Source organism: Arvicola amphibius, chromosome 6, assembly GCF_903992535.2.
Source record: "Arvicola amphibius chromosome 6, mArvAmp1.2, whole genome shotgun sequence".
Classification (NCBI taxonomy): domain Eukaryota; kingdom Metazoa; phylum Chordata; class Mammalia; order Rodentia; family Cricetidae; genus Arvicola; species Arvicola amphibius.
The window spans coordinates 109,059,844-109,073,824 of NC_052052.2; the positions used below are offsets into that span (position 1 = coordinate 109,059,844).

Consider the following 13,981-nt stretch of genomic DNA (forward strand, 5'->3'; position numbering starts at 1 on the left):
CTGTGGAGACAAGAGCAAAACCCCTTCCCCAACGCAGCACATCTCCTGGCTTCCACTGCGAGGTCAGCACATCCTTGAAATAAACTGGTTGATTTAATTCAGCAGACTTTTCCATTATCCAATGTCTTTCTGCAGCCGTTGTCCCCTTCTCATTAGCGTTGAGAAAATTCAAGGTTAATAAAGCACTATGTAACCTATTTCTAGGGGTATTTTCCACCCCTTTCTGTTTGTTTAACATGTCCTTTATAGTTCTATTTGATCTTTCTATGACTGCTTGACCTGTAGGATTGTATGGTATACCTGTAACATGCTTAATATTGTAATAAGCAAAAAACTGTTTCATTTTCCTAGAAACATAAGCTGGACCATTATCCGTCTTTATTTGTGTAGGTATACCCATGATGGCCATAACTTCTAATAAATGAGTGATTACTGAATCAGCTTTTTCTGAGCTTAAAGCAGTTGCCCATTGAAAACCTGAATAAGTGTCAATGGTGTGGTGTACATATTTTAATTTGCCAAATTCTGCAAAGTGAAACACATCCATCTGCCAGATTTCATTCCTTTGAGTGCCCTTTGGATTAGCCCCTGCAGGCAGTGGTGTTTGGTTATAAAAAGAGCAAGTAGGGCATTTCTTTACAATTTCCTTAGCTTGTTGCCATGTAATAGAAAACTCTTTCTTCAAGCCTTTGCTATTGACATGATGTTTTTTATGAAATTCAGAGGCCTGCAGCACACTACCAATCAACAATTGATCAATTTCTGCATTACCTTTTGCTAGAGGACCTGGCAGACCCGTATGGGATCTGATGTGTGTTATATACATAGGGCAAAGCCTGTTCCTGATCATGTCTTGTACCTGGATAAACAATGAGGTTAGTTCTGTATCATCAGGTATAAATTCAGCAGTTTCAATATGTAAGATTACTCTTTCTGCATATTGTGAATCAGTAACTATATTAAGCGGTTCTTTAAAATCCCTTACCACCATAAGAATGGCATATAATTCTGCCTTCTGGACAGAATCATAAGGGCTTTGTTCCACCTTACTCAAATCTTCTGATTTGTAACCTGCTTTCCCTGATTTATTAGCATCAGTATAAAATGTACGTGCTCCAGTTATCGGAGCATCACGGATGATTCGAGGGAGAATCCAAGAAGTTCTCTTTATAAAGTTAAGCCTCTTGCTTTTCGGATAGTTGTTATTGATTTCTCCCAAAAAATTAGCGCAAGCTCTTTGCCATGGTTCGTTATCTTCCCACAACTTTTTTAGTTCATCAGCAGTGAAAGGCACTATAATTTCTGCTGGGTCTATGCCTGCTAGTTGACGAAGTCTCAATTTGCCTTTTATAATTAATTCAGAGACTTTTTCCACATAAGTTTTTATTTTCTTACTTGGTTTATGTGGTAAAAAGATCCATTCTAAGATAATATCATCTCTCTGCATTAAAATTCCTGTAGGAGAAATTTTGGAAGGCAATATGACGAGAATACAACTGAGCTCTGGATTCACCCTGTCCACATGTGTCTCTTGTAATTTCTCTTCAATCATTCTCAGCTCCTTTTCTGCTTCAGCTGTTAATTCTCTGGGACTGTTTAAGTCTTTTTCACCATCCAAGGTTTTATTTAAATGAATTATCATATCAGGTGTTATGCCAACAGCTGGTCGTAAGCTGGAAATGTCTCCTAACAACCTTTGAAAGTCATTGAGAGTCCGTAACCGATCTCTCCTAATTTGTGCTTTTTGTGTCTTAATTTTTTGTAAACCTATTTTATAACCTAGATAATTAACAGAATCTCCTCTCTGAATTTTTTCAGGAGCAATCTGCAATCCCCATTTAGGTAAAAGTATTTTTACTTCTTCAAACAGTCTTTCTAAAGTAGCCATGTTTGAATCAGATAACAGAATATCATCCATGTAATGATAAATTATCGACTTGGGAAATTGCTTGCGTATTATTTGCAATGGTTGATTTACAAAATATTGGCACAGGGTGGGAGAGTTCAACATGCCCTGTGGGAGGACGGTCCACTGGTATCTCCTTGTAGGTTGAGAGTTATTATAAGTAGGCACTGTGAAGGCAAACTTTTCTCTGTCCTTTTCTTGTAAAGGTATAGTGAAGAAACAATCCTTTAAATCAATTACTATGAGAGGCCATCCTTTTGGTAATAAAGATGGCAGAGGAATTCCAGATTGCAGAGAGCCCATAGGTTGAATAACCTTATTGATAGCCCTGAGATCTGTCACCATTCTCCACTTACCAGATTTTTTCTTAACAACAAATACAGGAGAATTCCAAGGGCTGGTAGATTCTTCTATATGTCGAGCATCTAATTGCTCTTGTACCAGCTGTTCTAAAGCCTGCAACTTTTCCTCAGCTAAAGGCCATTGCTTTGTCCATATTGGTTTCTCAGTCAACCATTTTAGAGGCAGTGCTGTTCGTATCTCTGAAGGGCCATCAATTGCTTTGCATTCTTGTACAGCCCGAACAGCCGGTTTCCGCCTTCTGTAATATCTTTTAATATTTCCCTCGGTGATATAGGCTCTAGAAGCAGCAGGAATGTTAATTTGGGTATTCCATTGCTGCAACAGGTCACGGCCCCATAAATTCACTGCAATATTGGCTACATATGGCCTTAATTTTCCTATTTGTCCTTCTGGCCCTATGCATTCAACCCATCTCGTGCTCTGCCTTACTTGAGATAGGGTTCCAATTCCCAGGAACTGAACATTTACATCCTGAAGAGGCCAATACGGATGCCAAGATTCTGGAGTAATGATACTTACATCCGCACCTGTGTCCAGTAGGCCAGTAATAAAAACGCCATTTACACACACTCTTAACTTTGGTCTTTGTTCATTTATAAAAGTCTGCCAAAATACACGTAACTCATCTTTCAGGCCATTTTTGCTTTTAACAGCAGGCATGGGGCTTTCTAATTTTCTTGACGAGGCATGTTCTCGGCAGTAACTGGAAATGACTGGACCACATTCGCCATGGGGGCCTGCGAGAGGCCCCCCATTGAGTTTCCCAGTGGCAACAGGTTGCCTTGTCTATCTCTTGTTGATCTGCACTCATTTGTCCAGTGTCTGCCTTTTCCACATCTCCTACATATACCTGAAGGCTGAGTCCTCCTACGTCTGTTATTTCTAGAAGAGGCATTATTATTATTATTGTTATTATTATTGTTGTTGTTATTATTATTATTATTTCTGAAAATCCGTTGTCTGCAATTCCTTTTAATATGTCCCATCTTGCCACAATTAAAACATTTGGTAACTTGATGCCTCCTTTTTGCATTAGAAATTGCTTCTTCGACCCATGCTTCAGTGCCATAGTCAAATGATTCAACATTCATTGTATGTAAGACCCATTCGTCCAAGGGCGCTGATCTCATCTTTAAAGGCCCCAGGATCCTTTTACACTCCACATTGGCATTCTCATAAGCCAAAGATTCAATTATTATACGTCTTGCTTCTGGGTCAGATATCCCTATCTGTACAGCTTTAGTTAGCCTTTGTAAAAAATCACTAAAGGGTTCTCTCTGACCCTGTTTAACTCTGATATATGATTCCAGTCTCTGTCCTGGGTCTTGAACCCTGTCCCAAGCCTTTAAAGCTGCTGTAGTACATATGGATAAGGTGTGTTCATCATAATTCGCTTGTTCCAGAGGATCGGAGAAAAGTCCTTCACCTAGAATTTGATCTAGGGAGATCTCAATTCCCTTTGCTCTTTCCTGCTGTTCTAAAAGTTTAGCCTCTTGTCTGAACATGCATTTCCAATTTAATTGTGACCCACTCTCTAGAACAGCTGATACTAATTGTACCCAATCATGGGGCGTTGCCTTATTGCTTATAGACCAAGTTTTGAGCATCTCTCTAACAAAGGACGAATGTAGCCCAAAGTTCATAATAGCTTGTTTAATTTCTTTGAGATCATTCATACGGACGGGTTCCCATGTATATTCCTTGATGACTTTAGGGTTTTTGGAACCAGTCACCTTTTCTGACGTTACTATTGGAAAGGCAGGTAGAACTTTATGGAAATTATCCCGGAGAGTTTTACTCATTGACGGAGTTAAATTTCGCCTTTGTACCGTTTGCTCCTGTTCTATAATTTCCTCAATCTTTTCTAATCTGCTTACTATTGCCTTCTGTAAGGCCTGGATCTCCTGTCCAGAATTATGCTCCAAGGCCTTCATGGAGGATTCCAAAACATGAAGTTTGTCCAGTAGAGTTAGTGTCTCATCCTTGGATAGAATTTTCATGGCCTGAATTGTGCCTTCTTGTATTGACAATCTGTCAGCCAATCTGTCATATCCTTTAGACAAAGTCCGATTTTCACATTCAGCAGTTTTAATTCTCTCTGATAATGTTTCAGACAGGGACTGAAGTTTACGATCCAAATCAGCTGTTCTCTCCTCCGCAGCAATGAGTCTCTCCTTAATATCAGACTGTAGTTTTTCTAAATTTTGCTCATTTGACCGAGTCATATCAGACAAAGCCTTATTCCCTTCCTTGAGACCTTCAAACTCTTTCTTGGAGTCCGTCTGAATTGTTTTTGCAAATACCTCGACCGACTTAAAGTTGTTACTCAAAACAGTTGTGCCCTTTCTTAAGCATTCAACCTCTGACCTAAGAATCCTGGTTTCATTCTGTAAGGACTTTATCATTTTTCTATTTTCAAACCATGTAAGGGAGAAACCAAATACGAGAAAAATTGCAAGCCCTATAAACATCCAAGTTATGGGAATATCATATGTATCCTGTAATATTTCTACCATAGTACAATTAAATAGACTGCAGAAGCTTTCAACGGTGATATGGTCAGACATTTTTTTTTTTTTTTTTAATCAAAAGAAATTTTACCTGAAATGACCGTTCCCTGCCAGTAGGTCGCTAGGGCAATAACCGCTCGGCCAAACCGAGTCACACACACGTCCTTTGCTCCGTACAAGCGGGGCTGGGACAGGCTAGTCTGGGAAACTGCTCTGAAGCAATCAAGAGCCCAAGGCCGAATCCTTGCCACGCAGTGTGGGAACTGGAGCTGAAGGCTCCCAAATGCCCGAGTTGGACGCCAAATGAAGGTGCGTGGTTGATCGGCAGTTATGATTCACCAGACAAGCTTTAATATATATAATTCAGTTTTAATAAAGGAAAGGAAAGGGAACTTACAAATCCAAGGTTCCAGCGAGGAGGGCAGGAAAACAAAGAGCGCGCGGGCCGCAGGCCCGCAAGATTTTATAAGTCAATATTAGCCTAAGGGGGACACGCCCAAGAGGGACACGCCTAAGAGGGACACGCCTTTAGACCAAGGGGGACACGCCTTTAAACCAAGGGGGACACGCCTTACAAAACAAGGTTTTGGGCTAGGCTTCCCCTTCAATAAAGCAAAAAATAAAATATTTGAATTTAAAAAAAGAGAATTTATATATGTTCCTTGGTTAAAGTCCCCCAATTATCATTTATTGTTTCGTTCTCCAACTCTCGTGCTGCAGAACCTTTCTACTTCTCAGGAACCTTTATTTTCATGTTTTCAATAATCCACTGCAATTAATCAAGGTTTATCATATCAGAATGGGTAGGGTGCTATATGTTTAAGTCTTGGTGTTGTTATAGTCAATTCATATTTTATTAGACAAGTTTTCTAAATTTAGTTTATTGTATTTTAACACTTTTCTTTATATCAATGTGGGATTTTATGTATTACGGTATCTTTATTCATTCATCTGCAGGTAGAATGCCATCCTTATCTCAACCAAATGAAACTTCTTGATTTCTGCAAGTCAAATGATATTATACTGGTTGCCTATGGTGTCCTGGGAACACAACGATATACAGGATGGTAATGATGTCATTAAAAATTAAGCATATATTAACAATTGTGCTGGCATACGTTTAGTCCCATAATTCTAAATTCAAACTTATGCAATCTGATAGCATGAATAATTTGCATTTTTATAGAATGAAAAATGGTTTTAATGTTACTGCTACAGGAACACACTTGAGAAGCCCCAATGTCTATGGTTACCTTCATGTGTATTTGAAACTTCTTTACATGTTAAAGATTGAAGGATTTAGCCTCGCTGTATTTCATTCCAGGGTGGACCCGAGCTCCCCTGTTCTCTTGGATGAACCAGTTCTACATTCCATGGCAAAGAAATACAATCAAACTCCAGCCTTGATTGCCCTTCGCTATCAGTTACAGCGTGGGCTTGTGGCCCTCAACACCACTATCAAAGAAAAGCGAGTCAAAGAGAACATCCAGGTGCTGAGTTAGACTGTGGGCTTCAAAACTGTTCACACTGATTCACCCCAATGTACTTCTTTGGCAACTCTTGATTCTATATCACCCTAGTCCTTCTATCTTGCTTTCCCATGCCCTTGTGTCATATATATATATATATATATATATATATATATATATATATATGAAGGGTTTATCCTTATCTGTAATAACACTATAGTTTTTGTTGCAATATAGAATTAGAATTAGGTTCAAGACAGACTCTTGTTCTCAGCATTGCAATGGCAATGCACCCATTAACCTTAAGTGAATGAAATGTTCCTTTGTCTTCTGAAATGAAATGGACTTAGTCTAGATAATGGGTCTTCAAATTATTTATGTCCTATTTTGTAGTTTCCTTGCACACACATTTATTTTAACACACAGGCATTTATCTTCTTAAAATTTAATTTTGTCACCTTTCAAATCCCGTAGAGTATCTTTCTTTTCAAATAGATCATTTATTTTTATTATGAATAATTGTATGAGTTTAGAAAACAACCATTTCAATGCACGGGCTCCACATATGAAGCAGTCATGCAATTGTTCTTTGTAAGGACTTCATATATAAAACATTTATGTAAGCCATTTTTCTGCGGTTAGATTTTTTGTGTGTCTCCTCTGACCTCAAAGAGATTTTCCATGCTTGGATGTGTTCTGTCACATCGGCTCTAAGACGTAGACTGCATTGTCTGCAGTGGAGCCTGTCTCATCTCTATGTAGTTCCTTGCTCTCTCATCCACATACATAGTCTTCTATCTCTGTCCCTTATTTCCAAATTATTATTGTTACATATATCTTATTTATATATTTGTATGCACCATTGTATAAATTAAACATGCTGAGTCCATTTTTGTTGATAGTACATATATAGCTTCTGAGCAGATCACTTTGTATTGGACAAGTTAGGAGGATCGTCCCTGGGAGAGGCTCCCTCTTCCTCTGGCATTATTATAGTCTTATTGTGAATCCATTAACTATGTTTATGTATTCTGGAAATCTATTGGTCTCAGTTTCTGAAGTGGATTTTAAAGCTTTTACTATAAAAAATGCTGTAGTTTTCAAATTTTCATTAAGTAACATAAGGAGAAATGCCTCTCTATATATTAAGATTCTTCGTTACTTTCTATTTGGTTGACTGATGCTAATTATTCCTGTGTGCAACACACCCATATTCTTCTCTATTATTTTGAAAATATCCTCTGTTCTTTCCATCTCATTTTTTATATTCCACCAAAATTACTGTTTTGTAATTTCAAGTGTTAACCAAAGCATATGTACAATTTAAAAATGGATAATTAGATTCACTATCTATGACTATGCATCTGTCCTCACCCTTGTGGTCAATTATCATATTTTTCGTAGTACAAATTTAGTTTGGCTATCTCAAATGAAAATGTTTCTTATTTCTCCTCTTTCTTAAACACAGCTTGATGATTTTTTTGTTTGTTATTTTACATTTCCTTATTTTTGTTGTGATTTTGATTTATTTTCTGATAAATATCTTGTGCCTACATCCTCTGTGCAGAGGCTCCAGCTAAGCAATTGCTTTCGTGAATGACTGCTGTTCCCTTGTGGTGTTACTGAAAAATTAGAGAAAAAATGTTTTAAAAAATTAAAACATCTAGGGAAGTTAAGTGTTTTGTGTTGTATATGTCAAGGGAGTTTTCTGGACTTTGGGTTGAGTTTGGTTTTGTGGGCAATTTTGTATTTCCTAACAATAGTTTACTTTGAGGTTGTCATTTTTGAAGTAGTCTAGCCTTAAACTAGCAATGCAGGTGAAAATGACCAAGGACTTCTAATTTTTGCCATTTACACCAAGTGGTGGCATTAGAGACAGGTGTCATCACACCTGGCTTGCCTTGGTTATTTTTTTTTTATGTAATAAAAATGTTTAGAATCCACTTTCTAACTCTCAACCAGAGTGTTAAGTTTGTATTTGTTTTCACATCTGTTCATAATTTTGGAGACTATGAGGTTTAGGTAGTACTGTTCTGTCCAAACCATGATCATTTTATTGGAATTTGCAGTTACATAGATGATATTTTATGTACTCCCATAATTTTCACAATAAGTAACTGCTTATATTCTGTCTCATTTATACATAGAAAACATGTAATTTTGTGAATTTCTTGATATTGCATTTTTGTTTCATCAACTTTGAAATATTCAGGATATTTTGCATTTATTCTGTCAATTACATGACTAAGTTGCTGTATGATTGATATTTTTATTCTCTAATTCTTTCTTGGTGTTGATTTTCAGATCAAAACAATTTATTGATCCATTTGTTTACATACATTAACAATTATGATCATTTTGTTGATTAAACTGCCCAAAGTGTATTAAAGATGACCACTTTGAGACCAGTTCATGACTCATTTATAAAACATCATTTATAATAGAATATCCATTTAAGCAGTGTTCAAACTAGCATTCTTATATTTGATTGCCTTTTTTCAGTGTGAAAATAAAACTATCAAATGACAGCAATTGAATTATGTTAAACGTTTAGAAAATTGCACTTCTGGTTTAGATAAGCTAAACAATGATGAATTCTTTTTTAAATCACATCAAATTTCTTCCGTCCTCACCTACTATTTAACACTATATTCAATACGTGAAGGGAATTTGAGTGATGCTGTCCCTCGCATTTGTTTTTCACTTGAGCCTTTGGACGAATAACTTTGCATTTTGAGAGATCTGAGATTTTTCAACTTTTTTGTCATCACAGTTCAGTCTGTTGCATTTACCGTGTTCAAGTTGGCAAAATTACAGTCTAAATATGTAAAAATGTTTCTTATCTGCATGGTAGGCTTTTGAATTCCAGTTGAGTCCAGAGGATATGAAAGTACTTGATGGCCTAAACAGAAATCTGCGATATGTGACTGCACCAATGTAAGTAACTTGCAACATGTTTTACTCCATTTATTTCAAGAATAATGCTTTTAAAGTTCTCTCAAATTCCATTTTACACCTGTAAGAATGGCCAAGATCAAAAGAACTGATGACAACTTGTGCTGGAGAGGCTGTGGGGAAAAGGGAACACTTCTGCATTGCTGGTAGAATGCAAGATGGTACAACCCCTTTGGATGTCAGTGTGGCAATTTCTGAGAAAATTAGGAAACAACCTTCCTCAGGACTCAGTAATACCACTTTTGGGTACATATCAAAGGTGCTCAATCGTGCCACAAGGACATATGCTCAACTATGTTCATAGCAGCATTGTTTGTCATAGCCAGAACCTGAAAACAATCTAAATGTCCCTTGACTGAGGAATGGATAAAGAAAATGTGGTACATTTACACAATGGAGTACTACACAGCAGAAAAAAACAATGACATCTTGAATTTTGCAGAAAAATGGATGGAGCTAGAAAACATTATTTTGAGTGAGGTAACACAGACACAGAATCACATGTACTCACTCAGGTTTTTAAACATAAAGCAAAGAAAATCAGCCTACAAACCACAATTCCAGAATACTTAGACAACAATGAGGACAGTAAGAGAGACTTACAGAGATCTAATTTACAAGGGAAGTACAAAAAGACAAGATCTCCTGAATATATTGGGAGCATGGGGACTTTGGGGAAGGGTTGAAGGGGGAAGGGGAAAGACAGGGAGAGGAGCAGAGAAAAATGTAGAGCTCAATAAAAATTTATAAAAAATAAAAATGACAAAAAATTACAAAATTTTAAAATAAGCTTTAATATTTTTTAAATATTTATTTATTTATTATGTATACAATATTCTGTCTGTGTGTATGCCTGCAGGCCAGAAGAGGGCACCAGACCTCATTTACAGATGGTTGTTACTAAGTCATCTTTCAGTGTTTCCTGGGGCCTTAAATATTTTCTCTCTAATTTTTTAGTTCTCTACATTGACCTCTTTATTTTTAAGAAAATCAACCCTAACCCTAACCCTAATCCTCTGACTGTGCTATCACACATATCAAGACAGTTCTCAAAATAAAACTTTCAGCTCCAGAATAAAAACACATCAGAAAGAAATGAAGGTTTTCAAACTATTAAAAATCATAAAGGTTCCTGAGCACAGTGAACAATTTCATACACAGGTGATGCATAGACTACAAGGTTGGTGGTCATATATTAAATAAGATTTGGATTTAATCAATTGCTAGAGAGAATGACATGTTGGCATGATGTTGATATTGGAAAGGTTTCAATGGGCTCCTCAAACTGCCCAAAATGCATGTTAGCAGGACATACAGATTATTGCCATGACAGGGCATTCAGCAGTGATGCAGGCTTGCCCAGCATATTCTCTGAAAGTGTACAAACCTTCAGGTACAACAGATTACGGAGACCCTGGGTCTGCTTACACAGATGCTGTGAATAATGTCAGAATTCAGAACAGATTAGAATGAATTCCAAAAGTACTTTTCTAAATTCTAGGCTCTAATTGTCTCTGCATTCTTTTTATTTAATGAGAGAATTTTATTTTTCTCCAATTTCTTTTGTGGCCTATTATGATCTGTATAATAGAGAGCTACTGATATTTTGAGTTAATCTTGTATCTTGCTACATTACTGAAAGTGCTTATGATTTGTCATAGTTCCTTGGTAGGATTTTTAGGGTCACTTATCATATCATCAGCAAATAGTAAGAATTTGACTTCTTCTTTTCTGATTTGCATCCCCTTGATCTCCTTTTGTTCTCTTATTGCTCTAGCTAGGACCTCATTATATATATATAAATATAATAGATATGGAGAGAGTGGACAATTTTGTCTTGTTTCTGATTTCAGTGGGATCGCTGGGAGTTTCTCTCTATTTAGTTTGATGTTGTCTGTTGGTTTGCTGTATATTGCCTTTAATATGTTTAGGTATGTTCCTTGTATCCCCGCTCTCCTCAAGACCTTTATCATGAAGGAATGTTGTAGTTTGTCAATGAGTTGACCATGTGGTTTTTGTTTTTCATTGTATTTATATGGTAGATTACATTGACAGATTTTTGTATGTTGAAACATCCCTGTATGTCTGAGATGAAGCTGACTTGATCATGGTAGAAGATGGCTCTGATGTGTTCTTGGATTTAATTTGCCAGTATTTTATTTAGTATACTTGTGTCACTGTTCATGGTGATATTGGTCTGTAATTCTCATTCTTAGAAATGTCTTTATGTGGTTTGCTTATCAGGGTAATTATAGCCTCATAAGATGAGTTTGGCAATGTTCCTTCTGTTTCTATTGTATGGAACAATTTGAGAAATATTGGTACTAGTTCTTTATTGAAAATCTTGTAGAATTCTGAGCTGAAACCATCTGGTCCTGGGCTTTTTTTGGGTTAGGAGACTTTTGATGACTGTTTCTATTTCTTTAGCAGTTATAGGTCTGTTTAATTTGCTTATCTGGTTTTGTTTAGTTTTGGTAAATGATATTTATCCAGAGAGATGTCTGTTTCCTGAAAGTTATCCAATTTTGTGGAGTACAGGTTTTTGAAATATGAGCTTATGATTCTCTGTATTTCCTCTGGGTCTGTTGTTATGTTCCCTGTTTCATTTCTGACTTTGTTCATTTGGATATTTTCTCTCTGCCTTTTAGTTACTTTGGATAAAGGTTAGTCTTTTCTGTTGATTTTCTCAAAGAACCAACTCTGTTTTTCATCCTTCTGCTAGTATCAATCATTAAGCAGTGCTCAAAGCATTTCATTTCTTTCCCAACCCAAACTCCTAAAGTCCATATTACTCCAAATAAAAACCATCTGCTAGTATATCATAGCAATATTCCACTCTTGCTACCAACTTAGTTTGGGTTTTTATTTCTGTAAAGAAATAACAGGAAATGGCATTCTTTAAAAACACAATATTTAATTGAGGGGGTGACTTGACACTTTCAGAGGTTCGGTGTAGTATCATCATGACAGGAGCATGGTGGCATACATGCAGATGTAGTACTGGAGCTGAGATTGGTATACTTTGCAAGCACAGGACATCAACTATGTGGTTGAGCAGTATCCTCTGCATAGGAAACCACTAAGCCTGCCACTACAGTGACACTCTTCCTCCAATAGGTTTATACCCATTGGACAAAGATGTACCTCCTAATAGCGTCACCCCCTTTGAAATTATGGGGGCCAATTACATTAAAACTACTACCATCTTCAATACGACTTCATTTGTTATGGTGCCATTATGAGCAATTCATCTCTTAGTATACCCTTTCGTCCAATCAGCTTAGCTAGCAAATGTTCATTGCAATGAGTCATTGGTCTGGTTCAAGGCCTCTGGTTTCTAGCACACCATCTCACTGGATCCTCACTGAATCTTCTCTGGGATATCCTGAGGCCACCCTGAACCATGAAGATCGATGTGACCCCAGTAGCCAGAACTGAACAGTTTAACTACCACCCAGATCCATATATTCAGGCCTTGGGTTGGCCCACTCTAACATCTGTACCATCTATGACCTGTTGTAAGTAATTAAGAGACTGGTCCTGTCAAATGGTACCTTTCTGTATCTCCTTGACAGCTGTTAATACAAGTGTGTATGCATATATATTTTTATTAATATAAATTATTACATTACTTGTTATAGTTTTATTAATATATAAATTATTTATATATATTTAAAAATAATTTTTCTTGTTTGTTATTTAACTTTTTAATCATATGGGTTTTACCTATATGAATATCTGTGTATCACCAGTATTCCTGGAGCCATGTAAGCCAGAGGATGGCATAGGTTTCTCTGAAACTAGAGTTAAAAATGTTTGTGAGCCAGCTTTTGGATGCTGTGACTAGAACCTGATTCCTTTGAAAGAATGGCCAGTGTTTTCAAAGGCTGATTCTTCTTTCCCAGGCCCTATTTCCTTTTGTTGATAGATGCATGTTTGAGCATTTGATTCTTCATTTTCTATATGTTCAGTATTAGGGAAAATAGGATAAACTGAATCATTCATTTATTGTTTGCTTTTCAAGTAGAAAGCAGTGTTATTTAAAGTAAGAAAAGAAGATTGTATGCCTTGGGAAAAGAAAATTATATACTTCCATACTAAAATCTGCTTCATAAAAATCACTTCTCAAAACAGAATATTCAAATGTATTATTGATTTTCTTTGCTTTGCAGGTTTGAGGGTCACCCTGATTTCCCATTTTCTGATGAATACTAACATGTTTGGATGTCTTTTGAAAGTTTCACTGGTGGAAGACTGCTCAGGTTGATGTCTGGACTTGTCACTTCTACTCTGTAGAAATTCAGAACCTTCTGGAACTATGCTTCATATAAGAGAAAAAAAATTAAAGTAAAATATTATCCCATTCGGAAACCCCAAAAAGTCATATTCTTCAACAATTTTCAGGGTCATTTTACTACTTTAAAGGCTTATTTTCCTATGATTCATGATGTCTCAAAATTAATTTGCCTAAATGTCTATGTTCATTCAATGGTAAATGAAAACTCTCATTTTACAAACAGTTTTTTAATGAGAAGATATTTTTTATTCTTTGAGGAGTGACAGTTAGCAGGCATGTTTCTCTATCTCACAAATGGAAAATGTGTATCATGTGATCAGAAAGCTGAGGCATAATTGAGAAATTTGAACAATGAACCCAGTTCTACATAAAGGCTTATGAGTATAGAAAATCCAAAGTAAACAGAATAGGATTAATCTCATGAGAATGGTCATAGTAGAGTGAAAATTTTGAGCTGCAATATAGGTAGTGAGAACTGAAT

At 36.5% G+C, this 13,981-nt stretch overlaps 1 protein-coding gene across 3 annotated transcripts in view; it reads left to right on the forward strand.

The window, feature by feature from the left end:
* LOC119817583 (aldo-keto reductase family 1 member C21-like) overlaps window positions 1–13,722 on the forward strand; it is a 65,051-nt gene extending 51,329 nt beyond the window's left edge. For 2 of the 3 annotated variants that reach the window (XM_038334906.1, XM_038334904.1), the window contains exons 6-9: window positions 5,737–5,846; window positions 6,104–6,269; window positions 9,103–9,185; window positions 13,376–13,722. In XM_038334906.1, the coding sequence (XP_038190834.1) occupies window positions 5,737–5,846; window positions 6,104–6,269; window positions 9,103–9,185; window positions 13,376–13,418 (402 nt within the window). In that variant the 3' untranslated portion in view covers window positions 13,419–13,722. Of the gene's footprint in view, window positions 1–5,736; window positions 5,847–6,103; window positions 6,393–6,424; window positions 8,657–9,102; window positions 9,186–13,375 lie in introns of those variants that run through there. The other variant, XR_005285919.1, reaches the window with a different exon arrangement.
* Window positions 13,723–13,981: the final 259 nt, after the last annotated feature.